The 22,464-nt window shown below is 29.7% G+C and overlaps 2 protein-coding genes across 3 annotated transcripts in view; both read left to right on the top strand.

Annotated features, from left to right (window-relative positions):
• The window catches only part of LOC100203187 (anoctamin-7), a 58,167-nt gene extending 45,865 nt beyond the window's left edge, over positions 1 to 12,302 (top strand). The window contains exons 23-25 of one of the 2 annotated variants that reach the window (XM_065799235.1): positions 3,448 to 3,587; positions 11,806 to 11,896; positions 11,976 to 12,302. In XM_065799235.1, the coding sequence (XP_065655307.1) occupies positions 3,448 to 3,587; positions 11,806 to 11,896; positions 11,976 to 12,143 (399 nt within the window). In that variant the 3' untranslated portion in view covers positions 12,144 to 12,302. The remainder of the gene's footprint in view (positions 1 to 3,447; positions 3,588 to 11,805; positions 11,897 to 11,975) is intronic. The other variant, XR_010638982.1, reaches the window with a different exon arrangement.
• A 3,459-nt stretch (positions 12,303 to 15,761) lies between these two features.
• LOC136081207 (52 kDa repressor of the inhibitor of the protein kinase-like) lies at positions 15,762 to 17,864 on the top strand. Its single transcript, XM_065798505.1, has one exon. It carries the CDS (start codon positions 15,762 to 15,764, stop codon positions 17,862 to 17,864), a length of 2,103 nt encoding a protein of 700 aa, XP_065654577.1.
• Positions 17,865 to 22,464: the final 4,600 nt, after the last annotated feature.

Consider the following 22,464-nt stretch of genomic DNA (forward strand, 5'->3'; position numbering starts at 1 on the left):
AAGTGATTCATTGATTTGTGCACTCAAAACTTATTGCTTTAATGTTACACCTGTTAAGTGTGTTTAACATAATTTTATATATAAATATTTTCATATGATTAAATTGAGTTTGTATTACTAAACACTGCTATATTAATAAGGTGACTAAAATAATGGGTGAACTAAGATAAATTACTTTTGTTTTAAATGTTACTCCAAAAAATAATTCAAATACTATCTATCGTAAATGTTATGCCTTTTCATTTAAAAAAAATTTCTAGTCATTTCAATTAAGGTTGTTTGCAAGTTAGGGAAATCGTAATAAATCAGGCACAATTGACAGGAAAAAGGAGATTGGAAAAGTCTCAGGGATTCTATTTATTATATTTAAAAAATTACATTTGATTTGTTTCAATGTTTTTATATTAAATTATTTGGAGTTTAGCCAATATAGATGTTGGCATTATAAATTATATCATATTTTATTTAATTATTTTTATTTGATAAAAAACAGAGATTTTTGATTTAAACACCAAGTTTTAGGTAGAATAAAAGTGAATATTTGAAGGGTCTCAAATGTTCAAAAATATCTCAAAATATTTGTCTCAAATGTTCAAAAAATTATTTCCAAATTTAAAATTTTATAAAAATTTTAAAATAAACTTTCACAAAACTCAATTTATTTTAGTTTTATTTATTTTCTTGTTTTTTTTTATTTAATTGATTTACATCAATTATACATAAATTATATTAATTTTCTAAATTTGGTTGCTATTGATAAATTTAGGTGCTATTTAAATAATGTTCTTGCTTGAAACAGACATTAAGGTAAAGGTGGCCAATGCAAAAAGTTTTCAAAACCACCCTAATTAAATTTTTTACCATTTTAGAGTTTGTGTATGATGTAAAAAATTTCAAACTTCAAAAAAATTATATGCTGGATTATTCATTTCAATCAAGCTAGTCTGCATTTTTGATAGTTATAGTTTCATTACTCTCTCTCTCTCTCTCTCTCTCTCTCTCTCTCTCTCTCTCTCTCTCTCTCTCTCTCTCTCTCTCTCTCTCTCTCTTTCTCTCACTCTCTCTGTGGTATAATTTACAACTTTTATCATACTCTTAGATGCTAATAAATGGTTTAATACAGAGGACGCTTATTAATTTTTAGAAATTTTTCCCACCCACCCCAAAATTAATAAGACCTTGTTAACCCCCTCCCCCATTTATTAGAGCTAGACTAAAATTTCCACCATCCTTTTTATTCCCACATGTCTCATCTCCCCCCCCCCCTCCTCCTTTATTAAGCATGCAAAAGTACAAACAACTTTTTTTTCTTTTTGATATATATTTCCAAATTTTGGTTGTCAAATTGTTTTTCACAGTGGATCTAACATATTTGCTGAAAAAATCAAAAAGTTTTAGTGGAACAAACAGTTAAACACCATAAAATTGTTTATTATTTTACACCGTTAAAAAGTTGTTATTATGATCTATCTACTGTTTCAAGCAAAATTGGTTTTCTTCCATTAAACATCATGGATGATTGTTATTTAAGAAAGAATAACCTCAGAATTTTTCTTCAACAGCTCCTTCAGCAATTTTCTTCAACAGCTAGTGTTTTGATAATAGACAATTGTTTATCAGATCACGGCTAAGCAGTTTTAAACTCATCAAAGAGTTTATTTTCTGTACCAAAAATATTTCAAAAATGTAATGTCAATCAGCATAGCAAAAAAATTTTTGACCTAAGTTTTCTTCAATCAATTTAGCAGCATTATTATAGCTGTTACTATTACTAAAACAACATTGTCGCTTAGATCCCAAGCCTCTAGGAGATGTAATGAATGAAAGAAAGAACACTTTCCTTGCTACATTATGGAGGACATTTTAAGGGCACCAAATTGAGTTGGGTCAAGCCTCACATAAATTGCACTCTCAGCAATCCTTCTGTTGATTTAACATTCTACTTCAATGGTATGTTGATCTTTAAGAATTACAATTGTTCAAGTTTACCATGATCACCAGCAGCTTTAATTACAGAAGATCTATCATAGTTTTTTCACACAATCTCAACTTGTCTGTTGCAGAAATGATTTCCTTGAATTGCACAATTTTTTTGGGAAGATAAAGAGTAACAAATTCTGATTATTTATTCATTAGAGGTTCATAATTCAAGTCCCACCTTAAACTAACATCTACTTCAGCAACAGCAATCTGCTCTTTGTCAAGTGGTTCCATTCATTCTATAGGTACATAAGATCTAACACCAAGTTTTGTCTTATCTTTGTCTTGATTAGTGTCATTAGTGATCAATCAAAATTCTATTTCAGTATCAATTTCAGCAGAAATTTCAATTAAAACCGTATAAAAAGTACCAAAATTTCTGTTTCAGTACTTTTTATAAATTCGGTAAAAAGCAAAATTTTGGTTGAAAAACATACTGAAAACCAAAAAATTTGTAAGATTTTCAATTTTTATCTTATTTTGAAAAACTGTTATTTTTGAGAATTTTCACAAAAACTTTGAGAATTTTCACAAAATGCCTCGAAAAAAACTTGCTTTGCTGAGAAAATCTGTCAGTTGTTAACTTTCGCTATAAACTTATATTGCCAACTTATGTATTAAATCTCAATATGTGAAACATGAGTAATCAATTCTAACATAATAAGTATAAAAAAACAATAAACGTAAAGTTGCATTTTTAAATAAATTTTTCTAATGAAATTAATTTTGACTTGCTGAAATATTGGTATTGGTTTTGTTAAAACATTTGTTGAAAAGTTTCAGTGCAGGCGGTGAACTAGAGTACCCAAAATTTTGGTTTATTATGTTACAACAGTTTTAATAACAATGATCTCAAATCATAAAATGAATGTCTTGATTTGTTTTATGATTTCAGACACATTTTTTATCACAGCATTAAAAAAGAAAATTTTCATAACCTATATGTTATCAGGTAGTTAGGAACCAGTTATACCAAAGCTTAGCAGAGGCGCAACTAAATGGTCTTGTTGATTATTATAATGACAATGAAAGCTGGTCGGTTATATTTAGCAAACAACTATAGTTTTACAACTTCTCATCAATCTCGTCAGTTTAATTTATTTCACTAAAACAAGAAACAGAAAAATAGTTAGAGCAGTCAAATTACATATTGTGTCAATATCACAATATTTGCTTGTTAATGAAATGCAAAACTTTGCTACTGTTTTAAACAGGAAATCAGGGCTTACCTTTAAGGGCTTTGAGGGGGCTTTAAAAGAGTTATTAAAATTAAGGAAAAAATTTTTTTTACATTGTACGCTAACACTGAAATGGGAAAAAATTCGTTTTTGGGTTTCAATTTCATCAAGTGGGTTTTGAAACTTTTTTTGAAAAAGCAACACCCTTAACATAGGCGACACACCTAATGGACATTAGCTGCGCGTGTTATTATTGAATATATATATATATAATTTTTTTTTATCACAGGCATTTCTTATTGCATTTACTTCAAACTTTTTACCAAAATTACTCTACCGATATACAATTTCACAGAATGGATCATTAGAAGGCTATTTAAACTATTCCTTAGCAGTGTCACCACCCAATACTACTTTACACACTTGCAGGTAATAATACATATGATATTGCAGGTGAAATAAGTTTTTAGTTTTATTGTTAGCTGTGACCAAGGAGCTTTAATAAACAGTAGACACTGTAGTATATACTTTTAAAAATGTGCTGAAGCCAGTTTTGAAAGTCAGTTGCCATCTTGGTTAACACAAAACATTGTTATGTTTTGCGCAGAACTTTATATTTTTAGTAGAAAAATCTGCTGAAATCAAATCAAAACATTAATATAAATGATTGAATAATTTGCCAGTTATGTTTTCAAGATTATGTTATACTACACTAAATTTTTTGCTAATTGATTATCTGGTTCAGTTCATTCCAAAATATTGGATCAATAAAGTAGACATTCAGATATATATATATATATATATATATATATATATATATATATATATATATATATATATACATAAATTTTGTTAGTTAGTCTACAAATACGCATGAGTTTCTACAAATACACCTGATAACCAGATAATAATTAGCAAAAAATTCAGTGTAGTATAACAGAATCTTAAAAACATAACTGGCAAATTATTTAATCATTTATATCAATGTTTTTGACTTGACTTCACCTGAGTGCTCGATGTTCTTAAATAACAGAGCAATAATAAATTAGTAAATTAGATAAGTGTTTTTACTAATTTGATGCTTGGTTTGGCATCTTGCTGAACTCTCACATATGAGAGACTAGTTCTATCTATGTCACCTTCTGTAAAGTGCTTTAAACACAACTGCTAATTTATGAGGATCAGTAACGTTTTCTCTACATTGAGCAGTTATTCACTTTTGACTTATACAGGGTGGGCCAAAGAAGACCTACTAATATTAAACATGGATAACTTTTGCAATAATCATTTATTTTGGTTAATTTTTTTTATACATTAAATATATTTTATAGAAGTTATGTGTGAAAAATGACATCAGACAAATGTCAACCATTTTTCTCGATACAGAGACTGGCTCTTTTTAACGCATTTTCCATTACACCACATAATGTTTCTGGTTTAAGTATTTCGTCTCGAATATTTTGCTTCAGCTGTCTAATAATGTCTCTGGTTTATTAACATACACTTTGTCTTTTAAATATCCCCATAAAAATAGTTGGTCGCAGTCAAATCTGGCGAATGAGATGGCCAAGGGAAATCTGATTTTTTTGAAATCAGACATTCGCCAAAAATTTCACGCAGCAGGTTCATAGTCTGTCTAGCAGTATGCGGAGTTGCTCTATCTTGTTGAAACCACAAATTAGGATTCTGCTCTGCCATTGGCCACAAAAAGTTTTCAATCATTGTTCTGTAAGAAGCTCCTGAAATCGATTCCGGCGTCCATCCTCATTTTCGAAGAAATATGGACCGATAACTCTAGTGGTCATAACACTGCACCAAATAGTACATTTAGATGGGTGCAATTGATGCTGGTGTGTTGTCCTTGGATTTTCAGAGCCCCAAAATCTACAGTTTTGTTTGTTGACATCACTATTTAAATGGAAACGAATAGCGCTTCATCCGACATCAAAACATTATTTAAAAAGTCAATTTGTGTGGCTAATTATGTAAAACAAATAGCGTATTGTAGTCGTTACTGATCTTGCAGTAGTAGTGTTTGCACAATTTGAATTTTTTATGGGTACATCTCAAGATCCAACTTTAAAATTCTTAAGAATTAAAGGATGGGCAATTATGTACTAATACAGCTAAAGCTTCAAGAATACATTACAAATCCTAATTTCTTTTCATTGTACAATAATTTTTTCAATGTACAATAAAAATATATATAGTTCTATAAAAATTATCTTGAATTACTTATTATAATTATTATATGAGTTTAAAACATTTTTTGTTGGTTTTTTTAGTAAAAAATTGAGTGTGGCTTTTTTTTTGCACCCCCTGTATATGTATGTGTATATATATATATATATATATATATATATATATATATATATATATATATATATATATATATATATATATATATATATATATATATATATATGTATATACAGTCTTGGCCATAAGTTTGGAACCGATTAGGTTTTTTGATATAATTACACTTTTTATACCCAAAATATCAACAAAAACTTTTGAAATCATTTTTATTTTAAATATTATATACAAGTAAATATTCTGTCATGTAAAAAATGGTATCAGTATTTTGAATAATGTCCTTTGGCACCCAGTACTGCTGCTATTCTCGCTGGCATTGAATCAGACAATTTCGCGCAGTATTCTGGGGTTATGGCAGTTGTCCATACACGCTTGATGGCATCAATCAGAGACTTCTCTGATGTTGGATTTGTGGCAGCAACCTTCTGCTTAATCATTGTCCACATGTTTTCTATTGGGTGTAGGTCAGGACTTGAGCCAGGCCATGGACCCAAGACTTCGATATGTTTCTGTCTTAGCCAGTTGGTTACAACTGCTGCTCTGTGGCAGGGTGCACCATCATGCTGAAATACCTTACATTTCAGAATGTTCATGTGAGTGTTCAACTTTTCCTTTAATATCCCAAGGTAAACTTGAGCATTGATGGTTGTATTCTTTGGCATGAACCATATGCCACCTCGACCTGATGCCGAGAAACTTGCCCACACCATAACGGTAGGCGCCTGCTTCACAGTGGGAACAACATACCTGATGTTGTATCTTTGTTTTGCAGGTCTCCTGACATGTCTGATATATGAGGCAAACTGAGAAAAAGTTGACTCATCTGAAAACATAGTTTTTTTCCAGTCTTGTGCAGTCCAGTCTTTGTACTTGCGACAGAATGTCAAGCGGTCACGGATATTCTTTTTACTTAACATGGCTTTCTTTGCTGGACGACATGATGGCAGCTTGAATTCCTTCAAAAGGTGTCTTCTGATTGTTCTTGTACTGGCAGGAAGTGATGAATTTACTGCTATCTGGAGAGATGACCATGTTGGATTTGCAGCAGCAAGCCGATGTATCACCCGATCCGTTGTGGCAGAAGTTATGCGAGGTCGTCCAGACCTCTTTCTGGATTCCAGAGTGCCCAACTGCTTTGCTCTTGCAATGCCTTTGGTGACAGCAGACTTAGATATGTGCAGTATACCAGCTATTTTACTGTGAGAATAATTCTGCTGGTGTAGGATCATCATCTGTGCCCTTTTCTCCTTCGACAATTCAATACTTCTAGTCATTTTACGCACTGTACATGTTAATGTAGAATACTTACTGCTAATAATATAAATAATTATAAATTAATAGATCTATTTTTATGAATAGTATATATTATTGAATGATAATTTGCAAACATTTATACAAATAAAGCGATTTATTTGCATATTTTTACTTCTTATATAACAATAAAAGGATAAATTAATTAATTTTATACTTATAAGAAGTTAAGCCTTACCTTTCGCACTGATATGCAGTTAATATATATGTAAATCAGCTAATTAATTGATTAAAATATAATGTATAGTTTGTTAATATAAGTAAGTATATTTCAACATTAGTTCAACCGAATATTAGTTCAGGTAAACATTAGTTCAAGGGAACGATAGTTTAGGCATTGAACAGTGTATAATGCAGCTTAATGAGGGTCATATTGTTCACGATGCTCTGCTGCGGTGTAAAGTTACACGATTCACGTTTTGCAACGATTAAGAAGTCGCGAAGGCATTTAACTATGCAACTGATGCTGCATAAACACAATGCTGCAGCAGTTAAATGCCGTACGCGTCATAGAAACGTTCCTATGAGAAAAAAATTCATCGGTTCCAAACTTATGGCCAAGACTGTATATTAGTTAGCCTAGAGATATATGGAGCAGATTAGTATAGTTATTTTTATTTTTAGTTGTTAGTCAGGTTTGTAGCTTGTAATTTTTTAATAAGAATTTATTTTTGTGGCGGCACACTGATATAATTTCGGTTCTCTTATTTAAAAGTTCTTCAGGTTTTGGATATGATATAATAGTAAATTTCTCATACAGACATAGTGGGCATCTTTTGGAAATATTCGAGTAGGGGAGTACTGACTTGAGAATAGACCATGTTAGCATAGGGGTTTCATTAAAATTGTTTTTTAAATCTTAGACATAGTTTAATAAGGCGGTAGAATTTTTGTATTTAATATTGTTGAATGATGATTTGTGGTTGTTGTATCTGGTTTTCCACTCACCTTCCGTTAATCCGATATAAACTTTGCTGGGTTGGTTTTTTGCTGCGATGATGCATTTATATATAATATGTGTGGATTTGCACTTACCATTCAGGGGGCATTCTGCTTTGTTTCGACAGTTGCATTTTGGATCATTATTTTCAATTCTTGGGAAGATAATTTTTTTGTTGTGGTTTTTTATAATTTTTTCTATATTTTTAGTGCAACTGTAGCTTACCTTTACAGTGTTTCTGTTTAAGATTTTGTGAAGTTTGTGTGTCTTCAGTTTGTGTGAAGTTTTTTTCTAGTAAATACAAGAACATTTTTGCAACATTTGTGGAGACGTTTTTATTAAATGGGGGGTTGAACCATATAATATTGCGTTTATGATTTTTCTGGGGTGTTTTTTGTTTGATCTGATATTTTTTTGGAGTTGTTTTTGTATCCGCTATTTTTTAGTGCTTGTTCATATTCGTTTTTAAATTGATTAAATATAACTTTGCTAAGGAAATTTTGTGATAGTCTGTTTGATATTGAAGTAGGTAAGTGTTTAACAATTTGTGGTGGGTGATTAGAAGATATGTGGATATATTGAAGATTATCGTTGGGTTTTTTGAAAGGCTTATGGGTGTTTTGGGCTAAATTGAAAGTTACATCAAGGAAGTTAGCTGATTTAAGATAAGTTTTTATGTCTATTTGAAATCCAACGTCTTTAAACTTTTGGATTATGTTTTTTCGCATTCGCTCCATTTTTTGGCTGTTAGAATTGTGTATTATCAACAAGCCATCATCACGGTAAAGCCCTATGTCAGTTTTTATAATTATATTAGATAATTTGTTGAGAATGTAGATCCCTACAAGATCGCAAATTTCAGCGCCATCGTAGCTGCCCATTGTTACATCAAAACTTTTATCATTCAATTTTTTTAACCATGTGTTATTAATGAAGTAGAGGAGGGATTTTTGGCTATGTATTATAATTCTAAGTTGGTCGTTTGTTATTGTGGTGTGTTGTTTTGCAAAAGAAATGGCTTTATTAAATATTTCTGTAGTTATAGATGGATAAAATTCATTTATGTCGAATTGGATGAAGAAACAACTATTTTTGTCTTCTATGCCGTTGAACTAATTAATAACGTCGGTGGTATATTTCCATTGGTTTACTTTTAGGCTATTTCTTAAGTATGTGTTAGTAATGTCTAAGATTTTTTTGCTTATTATTCCAATTTCGCTTTTTGCCGGGTTAATGAGACGGCAAGGTTTTGATTGAAAGTTTTCTTTATGGTCTTTTAAGGTGATAAATGCTGGAGATTTTGCTAGGTATTATATTCGGTTATTTAAATTTTAAATATGTATTGTAGACCAACTTGGGAGAGAACGAATCCATTTGTCATAATTGTTTTTAAACTCATTGACTGAATTAGCAGCAACTATTGAAGCAGGCAAAGCATTCCATGTTGACGCTACTCGATTTTTGAAGAAATTGTGTCTTTGACTGTTTTTGGTAACTTCTCTTTCAATTTTATGCTTTGCGCTACAAAGACTACCTGCAGGACCATCACATATGAAAGAAGTTGCTTGTCTACATTCTTGATGCCAGTTGACAGTTTTTATAAATTTTAAAAAATTGAATTAGATCACCTCTTAATCTAGGTTCAGCTAATGAGCTGAGACCAAGATTTGCCAGATGTGATTTTTAGTTCATGTTGCACAATTGGGGAACAAGTTTAGTTGCCCTATGTTAAACTAATTCTAACTTATTAATGTCTTTTTGTAAGAAAGGGCTCCAAACTGGTGCACAGTACTCTAATATCGGCTGCACATACGCTATATAAAGCTTGATGAATATACTTGGATTCCATTTTTTTAAAGTTCTTTTGAGTATCCTAAGTACATAGTTATGTATTTATATAAATATATATATATATATATATATATATATATATACATACATATACATATATATATACATATATATACATATATATACATATATATATATGTATATATATATATATATGTATATATATATATATATGTATATATATATATATGTATATATATACGTTTCCTTATTAAAATAGAGTAAAGTTTTTCTGCAGTGCTTAATTATACGGAGTGTCCTCAGTAATTTCTAAATAAAATTAGTAGACAAACATTTTCCTCCCTCTAATAAATTACATAAGATTTTTAACAGAAATACCATTAAAGTAAGTTATAGTTGTACAAAAAATTTCGAAAGAATTATAAAAGCCTTAACTACGCGTTAATTAATAAAAATGAACATATAAAAGAAAAAAACACTGATTATTGTAATTGTAAACAAAAAAAAGATTTTCCTCTAAATGGAAAACCCCTTTCGAAAAATGTAATTTACAAGTGCATTGTTTCCTCACAAAATAACCCTGATAAACAATATATTGGCTTAACTGAAGGGAATGGAAAAAACGTTATGCCAACCACAAACAATCGTTTAAACACAAAAAATATTCAAAAGAGACTATGCTGTCAAAATATATATGGGATTTAAAAGAAAAAAATAAAAATTTCAATTTACAATGGTCTTTTCTAAAATCTGCCCCTGCCTATAATAACATTTCCAAAAAATGTATGCTATGTTTGCAAGAAAAATTTGAAATAATTACTCATTTAAATCAGGAAAATTTATTAAATAAAAAATCTGAATTAATTTCTAAATGTAGGCACGAAAATGAATACCTCTTAAAAAATTATAAAAACAAATGACCAAATTAAACTATCCCCATTCCAAAGAAATTTATTTAATAATTACTTTCTGTAACTTCTCGTTAACCAAAAAAATATAGTAATTAAATTTTGTTTATAATAATTTATAACTTCCTGTAAAATATTTTTTTCTATAAATTTTTTTTTTTGAGATTTAGTAACTCTTCCTGATGATCCAGCAATGGTGAAACTTCAAGTTGAAGAAAAAAGTTAGATAAGTGTTTTTTACTAATTTATATATATATATATATATATATATATATATATATATATATATATATATATATATATATATATATATATATATATATATATATATATATATATATATATATATATATATATATGTATATATATATATATGTATATATATATATATGTATATATATATATATATATATATATATATATATATATATATATATATATATATATATATATATATATATATATATATATATATCTGTGTGAGTGTTACTCACAAATGTTTGTGAGCAACACATACAACACCGAATTTATTAGATTAAACTGAAAAAGGTAATCAGTTGGAAAATAAATTCTTTATAAAATAATATAAGCTGCCAAACATAAACTGACGAATAATTCAATCATTTGCTGCAATCTTTTGGGTTAACCAAGATGGCGGCCGTTTTTAAAACTGGCCCAAAAAAGTTACGTAACACCGTCTCCTGTTTATTACAGTTCCTTGGTAGTGATGAATAAAAAATTTTATTTATGGGAAGATTATTTATATTACTAAAAACAAGTTTTTTTAAGAAACGAAAAGATTCACGAAGAGTTTAACCAGATTTTGATTTCATGATATATGCACAAAACATAGTACATGCACGAAAAAAATATAGTGAAAAGGTGCTCCTTTTTCTGAAAAAGATAGTATAAAAATTTTTGAATAAAAATATTTTAGTAATTTTCCTAACTAACCCTAGAATATTTTAACCGGTTCTAATTTTATCTGAAAAAAATCGAAAACGAATTTTTATATCAATACTATTTATATCTAACTTTTATAAAAATTCGGGTTTTTTTGTATACAATGTTGATGTACTTTTGATGAAACTTTTTTCGGATAGTATTATAGGGACCCATTAAATATTCAAGGGTCAGTCCTTGAAAATATTTTTTATTCAAAAAATTTTTAAATCCTGCATTATTTTATTAAATAGAACAAACCTATGGGTGTAACAGGAGAAATTTTCAAAAAAGTAGTTTTCACATCACCCTGATGTATAGTTGCCAAAAAGTAGATGGTCAAGTTATGACCCATCTACGATTTTTAAATGACTGTTAGTCTTTTTCCCGTGTTTTTTTTTTTTTTTTTTAATTATAGGTACCGTGATTTTCGCGACGAAGAAGGTCGTTTAACAGCGTTTTACTGGCATTTATTGGCCTCGAAGTTATGTTTTGTAATTGTATTTGAAGTAAGTCATTTTTTATGCTATCTTATAAAATTTATTCAATTTTTGAACCTAATCATAAAATTATTTTTTGCTGTTGTAGCATTTTGTGTTTGCGACACACCGGCTCATTGACTTCTTGGTTCCAGATATACCTAAAGAATTAGATGTAGCTATTAAGAAAGAAGCATATCAAGCTAAAAGCCTAATGTCGCACAATCTCAGCTCAATCTACACTAAGTCAGAAGATGAGATTAGCGAACATAACTAATTAGATGACGATGGAGTTCCTTTTGCAACCTATATTTTCTTTCCAATTTTCTGTGGGTTACCCAGGGCTAAATGGATGAATGGATTTTAAAATAGACTGAATGGATTTTAGCCTATTTCTAAATGCTACCTGAAATATATATCAAATGCTACCTTAAAAGATCTATTTAATTTTCAGAAAAATAAAATTGCTTTCGTGTAATGTGTTAGTTACATATGTGTGCATGATAAGAAAATACTGTGGTTTATTTTAAATCACCTTTAAAACATATTTATAGTTTTAAATTTATTTATATATATTTATAATTTCTGGTTCGACTGCCAAATAAGGAATTTTTTAACCGGAAACAGGTACGTCGAAACTTGTTTAAACGCAAACTGCCGTTATCGAATCGAATAATTTTAAAAACATAATTATCAATGCCAAATAGTTACAAAAATCTTAATAATACTTAAGTTAAAACTAACATAAGGGCGTCAAACTCAAACCATCAATTTGCCGACGAACTCGTGTAAATGGTATTAAACGAGGAATTTATGACCTCTAAATCATTAGTTCTTTATATTTATTGGTAACTATAATTTTAAATAGTTCAAACTTAGCAAAAATATTTATTTGCTTTTTATTAATCAATAACTTCGTTAAATCAAAAAAAAATTGTAAAATACTGTACATATTTAATCAAGCAATTTTATTTACAATTTTACAGTTTTCGATGACTTATAAGCCAATTTAATAGACATTAAAAAATGCCTTTTTCCCCCTAGGGATGGGGGTGCAAACTATATTTTGCCATAAACAATGCTTGCTTTGGCAATGAATGCCAATAAGCGAATAACAGGATGAAATAACTTTAGAAAACTTTGAAAACAAATTATCATAGTTGCTACTTATAGTTACAATAAGAAAAACTCAACAAAAAAATGTTTTTCAAAGGGGGCTTTTTAAAAATTTTAATTTTTTTTTTTAATTTTATTTAGGTGCCCCGAGAAGTCCTTACAGTTTTATCGCAGAGTACCGCGGATGAGCAATTAATCGTAAGTTCACGCCTCCTTCCAAACCGATGTCGGTTTGGAAGGAGGAAAGCTTGCCCAGAGGTGGGGTTTGAACCACGGATCCTTTATTTCTGAGGCAAGTGCGTTACCACTGCGCCACGGCTTCCCTGTTATAATCTGCTTCACAATAATTTACTATAAAATTTTCCATAACTACTGCCTAAATAAGACATAAAACTTTACCAATTAATTATAAAATAACTAATCTTTATTTGAAAATTTCAGGAAAATTTCTCGGGTTGAAAATTAAAGACTAAAAAGCAGAACACTACAGGTTTTACATGCACATAAAAATCAAAAGCTAAATTCATTGGATGTCTACGGACAACTATGGACAATAATGCATTTGAATTAGGCAAATTAGGATTAAGTAAGACGAGGTGGCAGATGAGTGGAGCCGTTTCCCTGGATCTCAAACCTGACTGGAATAAAAATTTGCGTCGAGCGCTACACAGTGTGCCAGAGGTGAGAAAAATTTCTCAAAACCAATTTCTATATTGGAATAATTTCTTTTTGTAAATGTAATCTAGAGACCCTCAGCACTCTAAAATTGTTATAATTTTTTCCTTCCTGTGATTTTTGAGCTCAGTGCATCAATTTTACTACGTAAATGGCAATATTTTACCTTTCAAATATTTATCAAAATGAAAAACTCATATAAAAAAGAAGTATGAGGCTAATAAAACAATTTTACAACATTTTTGTTCCCTAACAGCATATATTAGTCCATAGACATCATTGAAATAAGAAGAAAAAGTTTGAAAATTTAATTTTAATATTTGCATTTTTAAAAATCTTTTTCAATAAATAAAACTTGTTAAAATGAGCAATTGTATAAGACTTTATAATAGTTTTTAATAGAACTATTGTTAAATGCGAGAAAACTACAACATCTAGGACTTAACAGTTTTAAAATGTTTTCACTTAGAAAATTATACTTTTAATAAATTAGAAAATTATACTTATAAAAAACACATTAAAATAACAGAGAGCACTAAACAATGAAATTCTCCAGGATCCATACATACTATGATCGTATGATGAAAATGCTTTGCAGCTACAATACTAAGATGTCCATAATAATTTGAAGTCAGAAAACTGTCAAAGACTTCAATCAATCTGAGGAGGCCAAAATGCTCTTGATGTACTAATGCATGATGTATGTTATCAGCTAGATTCATATTTATAAAAAAAAATTATGTTAATGACGTTTAATTTTATGTTAATATTCCTAATATCAAAGAAATTAAGTTTATAAATAACTTAAAATAAAGAAAATAACGTAGTAACAACTCATGATCAAACCTAAAATGACTATTATTGCAATCATAAACACTCTTGGAAATCAAATATAACCAGATTTCAACTCTTTAACCTCAATTACCTATATTTAGACATGCAACTGTCCCATTTAATTGAAAAATTATTAGGACGTCCCATGACCATCCTTGCCCACCCCTAAAATGACCACCTGTACAGTTATGACCATTCCTAGAGACTAAATATGCCCAGGTTTAAATTCCCCAATCTCAATTACGTATAATTAATTACAACATGTATCATTTAAATAAAAAATCATCGGGACATTCCAGGACCACCCTTGACCACCACTAAAATGACCACATGAGTAGTCATGACCATTCCTGAAGACCATTTAGACATACAAGATATCCCATCTAATTCAAAATTATTAAAGCCTCTCAGGATCACCTCTAAAATGACCTTTTGAGCGGTCATGACCACGTCTAAATATCAAATATGCCCAGATTTGATTTCCATGACCGCAATTATTTATATTTAGGTATACAAAATGTCCAATCAAATTTATTTTAGGAGAAAAATTAAAAATAATATATATATATATATATATATATATATATATATATATATATATATATCAGTGACGGATCCAGGGGGGGGGGATAGGGTATGTATCCCCCCACCACCACCACCACCACCACCACCACCAGAAATTACATACCCTGAAATAATCAAAGTATTAAAACTATTGAAATAATCTGCGCTCTTGATCTTAAATTCTTCCATTAGAAATGCCTAATGTTTCATTCATTTTTTTTTCACTTTGATTTAACCATACAAAAAAGATACCATTGCGCCGCACAATTTTACTTTCTGGTACTTTTTTTTTTTTCGCACTCAAAAACTTTAGAAGACATTTAAATTTTAAGGTAAGTTTAAACAATATTATATGTATATATATACATGCATACATATATATATATATATATATATATATATATATATATATATATATATATATATATATATATATATATATATATATATATATATATATATATATATATATATATATATATATATATATATGCGATTCTAGATTGAGATTACTACGAGCAAAGAACGACCGCTGAAGAAACCTAGGCTTTTCATTACGGATTTTTTGATTAAAAAACCTCCTATTTGTTTCGATAACACACTTTGCACTTCTGTAGCTTTAACTGTATTTGATTGCAGTATTAATAAACCTTTTGAACCAACCGACGTCCTCTCGCAATCTCTTACTTGTACACCTATTCAAACAATGTTAATAGAAACCGATAACGAGGCATACAAAGATATATGTCATCCAGCCAGTAATGATATTGCCTGTGTTTTTTCGGGTGACGTAAGAAATATTGAATATGTGAAAAAACTCAATGATTTAGAAAAAAAGAAATTGATGACTGAACATTGGATGCCGGATTCTTCTTTCAAATATCCATATACAATGAAGGGTGGGAAGAACCCACAGAAGGTATACCTTGGTCTCCAACACTTATCAGGTGGAAGTTATTCCAGCTTTAAATTTTCCCCATCTTTGAATGGTCTTCTTTGTGTCACTTGTGTTTTATTTGCTAATGAAGTAAGTGAAAATAATCATAGCAAGGATACAAAACTGGCACAATTAGTTAACAAACCGCTTAGAAAATACAGTCACTTGACAGGAAGTGATGGACAATTGACTAACCATTTAAGCAACCAATATCACAAAAATTCTGTTGTATTTGGTGATCATTTTTTACTAACAATGAATACAGGTACAAACATAAAAATTATGCTAAATGGAAAGTACAAAGCGAAAGTAAAAGAATCACGCGAACGTTTGGTGCCGATTATTAAAACTGTTATGCTTTGCGGTAGACTTGGGGTTGCATATCGAGGCAGAAGAGATGACGGCAATGTCAGTCTTGAAACAAATGATGGACTTATAAAGGCAGATGTAAACTTCAAAGCACTGTTGGCTTATCGGCTCGATGCTGGAGACAAAGTTTTAGAACACCATTTAAAAAGTTCAGGAAAAAATGCAACATGTATTTCAAAAACGGTTCAAAATGAACTAATAGACATTTGTGGTCAAGTAATAACAGAAAAAATAATTAAAGAGGCTAAAATTGCTAAGTACTTTTCGGTGATTGCAGATAAAACTGCTGATGTTTCTCATCTCGAGCAGTTATGTGTATGTATTCGTTTTGTGTGTTTGATAAATGGTTTTCATACAATCAGAGAAGAATTTTTAAACTTTAAGAAAGCTAATGATCTTAGTGGTAAAGGGTTAGGTGAACTAATTATTCAAACTCTGAAAGGACATAGTCTTAACCTTACTTACTTAGTAGGTCAAGGTTATGATGGCGCATCAGCTATGTCTGGCTGTTACAATGGTGTCCAGGAGCACGTAAGAAAGGTGGCTCCATCCGCAGTCTTTGTACATTGCAGTAGCCGTGTCCTGAACTTAGTTTTAAATTCTACTTGTTCTGTACCAGAAATAAGGGATATGTTTAGTACAGTTAAGAAATGCACAACTTTTATAAACGATTCTATTATAAGAAGGGAGATATTACAAAAGTTTTTGCAAGACTCGGAAAGTTCTGTTTCATGCTTAAAAAGTTTTAGTGAAACACGTTTTGTTGAGAGGCATGATTGCTTACTTATTTTTTATCAAAATTTCATTAATATTGTAAAATGTTTGGAGGAAATTGTTAATAAACTTGACAGTAAAACTGTAGACACTGCAAGAAGTCTATTAAGGTGCCTGTATGATCCGGTTGTTATTGTAGCACTTTGTTGCGCCAAAAAAGTTATGGCATTAACAGTAACATTGTCTAAATTATTGCAAACAGTCAATAACGATCTCATTGGTGCATTAAATGCCATAAACTTTGTGAAAAAGTTACTTTTAACATGGGGCTGTGATGAGAATGAAATATGGATGAATGCTGATTTCGGCCTATTCAACAACGCTAATTATTTAGCAAATGCTTTAAATATAGCTTTAGTGACTCCTCGTGCCGTATGTAGGCAATTGCATAGAAACAATATCCCTGCTGAAAATGCATGCCAATATTATAAAAGAGCTACTTGGTTTCTGTACCTAGATTCAGTGATTCAATCTATGGATGCACGGTTTTCAAACCACCAGCAACTAGTTATGAAAATGTCTGCTCTGTTACCATCAGTGATTTCTCAACATAGTTGGAATGATGTGGTTGAAACTGTAAGAATGTTTTCTTCTGTAATTGGGTATCGAGGCGAGGAAACTATTCATAATGAATATTTGGAGTGGAAAGAATTTTGCTCGCATATGCAAAGCTATCCTTCAACTTTATTAGCAGCTTTAGATCAAATTCCTGATAGGTATAATTTATAAAATAGAAATACTATATCAGTTTAAATCTCTGTTGCTTATTAACTTACTCTGTTAATTTTATTTTATAGATTCTTTGGATTTTCTCTACCATTACAATCACAACATGTACAGCTGAACGGAGCTTTAGCGCCATGAATATTTTAAAAAGTCCTTTGCGTAACCGAACCAATGCTCATCATTGGTTAACTGGCTTGGCATTATTATATATTTATAATACCATGCCTTTAGAAGTAAACGACGTAACTGATAGATTTGCAGCTAGTAAGGAGAGACGCTTCGATTTTGCATTGTAGATTTTGTACTTAATTTATTTATTACACAAAATGCTATTAGTCTAAAAAAGAAATTGTGTAATTATTTCCCGAGGAAATGTAACTATATATATAAGAAACTAACTCCTTATAGTACAGCTCAAATACTATCAGTCGAATCGAAACTGAGTCGATATCTTTTGATTCGTAATTTCCAAAAAATTACGCTAACCACTTTTGGTATCAACATCCTCCCCCCCCAACCCACCACCAAAAAATCCTGAATCCGTCACTGATATATATATATATATATATATATATATATATATATATATATATATATATATATATATATATATATATATATATATATTGATCATTGTTGATCCTAGATACTAATATAATATCTGTGATCAACAATGACAAAAGAATGTTATTTTGGATTGACTATAATTTTATTTGAAAGTGAGCTTGCTGAGAGCATTGACTTTAAGTTGTCAATAAATCATTTTACTTTAGCCAAGACGTCCGTAAAACGTCTATACAAAGTCTTAAAGACATAACACGCCCCCTCCTCCCTACGACGCTAAACATTAACCCCCATTGTGTAGTACTTAAATAACATATTTTCATTATTAACATTTCCTCTAAGTTTAACTTTTATTTTAAAAGTTCTTCAAAGTAGATACTTGATCATTCATGATATCAGCAGCCATCAATACGCAGGGCCGCCGAGAGCTTGTATGACGCCTAGATCATAGTAGCAGTTAGGTGCCCCTATAAGCATGCATACTAGTATATTAATAGCATGTGCATTTATATAAATTAATGACTGTGTTTTTATTTCTAACTTTATCTCCATATTCTCAAGAAAATCTGGATCTAATCTGGATTAAATAAGACTTATGCAAGACATTCACTGATTAGGATGAACAAACAGATTTTTTGAAATTAATACTAAAGACACTTTTTTCTGGCTTTTTTATCAGCAAAAATTATTATTGTGTTATCTTATGACCGAGTAGTATTCAATTCATTTTCAACATCTATGTTTGATAGTCGCTTTTATTTCATAGTGGCTCTACAATCATTCTTTTAAATCAATTTTAGTTTACTTAAAGGTTGTTCACCTTCTGCAACAAGTACTGGAATTGGTTTAAAGATTCGAATTAGTATGCATATAGATTGGAAAATAGGTTATAGACCCTTTGAGTATAATTGGTTGAGAAAACCTAAAATGTTTCCAGAATTGAAAAACAAAGACTCCTTTAAAATATTAAAAGGCCAAATATCTTCCATAAAGTTGTCTTCTATGTCACAATCTTTATTTTTTTACCGGCTCTTGATCTTGTAACCAGATAAATGAGAATTAACCAGATGAATGAAAAACAGTTTTCACAATCCCAGTTTTAAATTGAATTTGTTAAATGTAATGACAAAGCGCAACGTTAAAATTATTCACTTCAAGCTTATATTCAGGTAAAAATATATATATATATATAAATACTTAGGTTTATTGCAATTTTGCTATCATCATTTGCTTTCAAAGAAATTCTGTTTCATTGCCAAGACGATTCATTTGCTCATCATGGCTCGATATTTTGGTTGAAGCTAAAGTAACGACTTTAGAGCAGCAGCAGTTTTCTATGGTCGTTTTGTAATTAGTCTTATACCTGCAATCTGAACTAAAAGTCTAGTGTCCAAAAAGGTTGTAAAGCAACATCTTGCATCTGGCGGTACTGCAGCTGAAAACAAAAAGATTTTTATTTATTATTATATTCAATGAAACTTTCATATTTAATGACATCATAAAAATACTTTTAAAAGTGTTAGGTGTAGTAGTATCAATTACATCCTGAGCCAATTTTGCCAATGGTTTCCAGCACGTTTTTTAAAAAAGTGCTGACGTTCTGAGTAACCTTTTATTAGTTTGGATTTTAAATTGGTATTTTTCTTAATTATATGCTGAGTTTGATGAAAAATTGGAAACGCATTAAAGTTTTGAAACTTGGTTTTAAACAATCTTCAAACATGCAATCAACTAATTTCTTTAACACCGGTTCTCTGTGACAAGACTAGACGATGTTTCGTCTGACTTTTTTTTTCCCGTGAACTTTGGGAAGACACCGAAACTTATGAGTATATAAAAAGCAAAACAAAATGTTTGAATTGAATAAATTAAATTTGAAGTTAATCCGACTTAATTTGATTAATTTTAATAGGGTTTTTCATTATTTTAATTTTCATTATTTCAATTTTCATTAAATTTCAATTTTCATTATTTCAATTTTCATAATTTCAAATTAAGATTAATTTTCATAGAATCATCATCATAGGATGAATACTTTTGTGTGATATCACGAAGATATAAAATCCACACGTTTAATGAAGGAGGTAAGAAAACCTCAGAAGGTTGTGACCTTTTTTTTGTTAATGGTACAATGTTTTTGTTTTTTTTAAGCAATAAAACATCGTGATCATTGCATTGAAAATCAAACAACTTATCATTCATTTATTAAAAATTGGATACCATGTTGCAATAAAAGAGTTCACTGAAACTTATGAGTATATAAAAAGCAAAACAAAATGTTTGAATTAAATAAATTAAATTTGAAGTTAATCCGACCTAATTTGGCTACTACTTATGAGTAAGAAAAAAAAAATGAATTTATTATTATTTTTATAAATCTGCAATCAGAAAAAACTTTAATAATGTGTCTTTTTTTAGTTTGAAAGTTAAAAATACGGGTTAATAAGATATATTTGACGTATCTTAAATTTGATAAAATTGTTGATAATGTGTTAAAAATAGTTGGTAATTGGTTTTTGAAAAGTTTATTACCCCCGTCCTTAAACCTGCTAAGCGTAAATATTTTTCTCGTTTGACTTCCCAAAGTTCACGGGAAAAAAAGTCAGACAAATTATCGTCTATGACAAGACCTGATCAGTAAACAGCTTTTGTGATGTACAAACCCATTTTGAGACTTTGATAATAGATTGTGCTTAGTGTTTTTTAATCCTTATAATAATTCTCTTCGTCACCTTGCACGGTATTAGTGAGAGACACTAGATTGTAGTTACAAGTCTTGACTTTGTTTCCTTTATAGAGGGTAGGCGTGACATTTGATTCGCTTTGAGATTTTAAAACTTCTTAGGGAGCCGTTACACTTTGTCAAATAAAGTTAATTTAGTTTTTTTTTAATTATTATTTTGCGATTAAATTTTCTTTCAGAATAATAATAAAAGTATTTATGAGATACATTTATTTTTTTCTGAAATAACCTGACAAAGTTCATCTTTAACAATAAATGTTTTGCTCGAATAAGATTTATTGTCGGCTTCAATATCGTCAATGTAAAAAACTAGTCAAAATTTTTTTTGGTTGGCCAAAGAAAAAAGATAAATTATTTAAAACTATTATTCTTTGGTAATATAAATAAAGCAAAGTTAATTGCCATGCGCATCACTAAGTAAATTTATTTTATACCGAATCAACATAAGCAACTTTTTTACTTTTCTGTAACTAAAATTTCATTATAACTTCTTTTTTTTCTTTCTGTCTCCTTGTGCTCCCATTATCTTGGCCCAAGGAGTCCGTTTGGCCTTTGCCCCTCCCTCTCGGCGGCCCTGTCGACACGGCATATAATATCAAAGTTTAGTCAATCTATTAAATATTAAAAAATAAAACAAAAAAAACAAACAATAGTTTTACTGAAAAGGGAAAGAGTAAATAAAAAAAACAACTAGAAAAAAGTTACGTAACTGTGACAGTCAGTTTTTTGTTGTTGCAATTTTTTTATCACTTATTTAATGAATTCATGAGTAATGAATTTACCTATTTATATATTTATCTTATTGTAAACATTAGAATACAGAAGAAATTAAAAGCACATAGAAATTGAAAAAAAAACAACAACAACGTGAAAAAGCTATTTTTAAATGGCGTATTTTTCAAATTATTGCTTTTAATGCGCGCTTTAAAAATATTGTATTACGCATGCTCAGTTTAACTATATGTATTAAGTAAACATCTACGTCATCTGACTTAATGGTATAAAACATGCTCAATAACGCAAATACTGTGGACCACACAACTTTGTATAAAATCTTTGGTTTTAATTTTAAATCGTAAAGTATCATACCGAATATACTTTTACATAAGTAATTTTTAAAAGCGGCACAACATACAGTTTTAAAAACTTAAAAATACTTTCAAATATCTATAATAGCTATACATCTATTGTTCGTAGCTAAAAAAAAAAATTTTTTATTGCCATCACAAAAACATAAAATCCTCGAAACTCCTAGACTTTTTTTTCTATTTACTAAATAAATCCAAGTTGTCGCGC

Source organism: Hydra vulgaris, chromosome 06 (assembly GCF_038396675.1).
Source record: "Hydra vulgaris chromosome 06, alternate assembly HydraT2T_AEP".
In the NCBI taxonomy this organism is placed as follows: Eukaryota; Metazoa; Cnidaria; class Hydrozoa; order Anthoathecata; family Hydridae; genus Hydra; species Hydra vulgaris.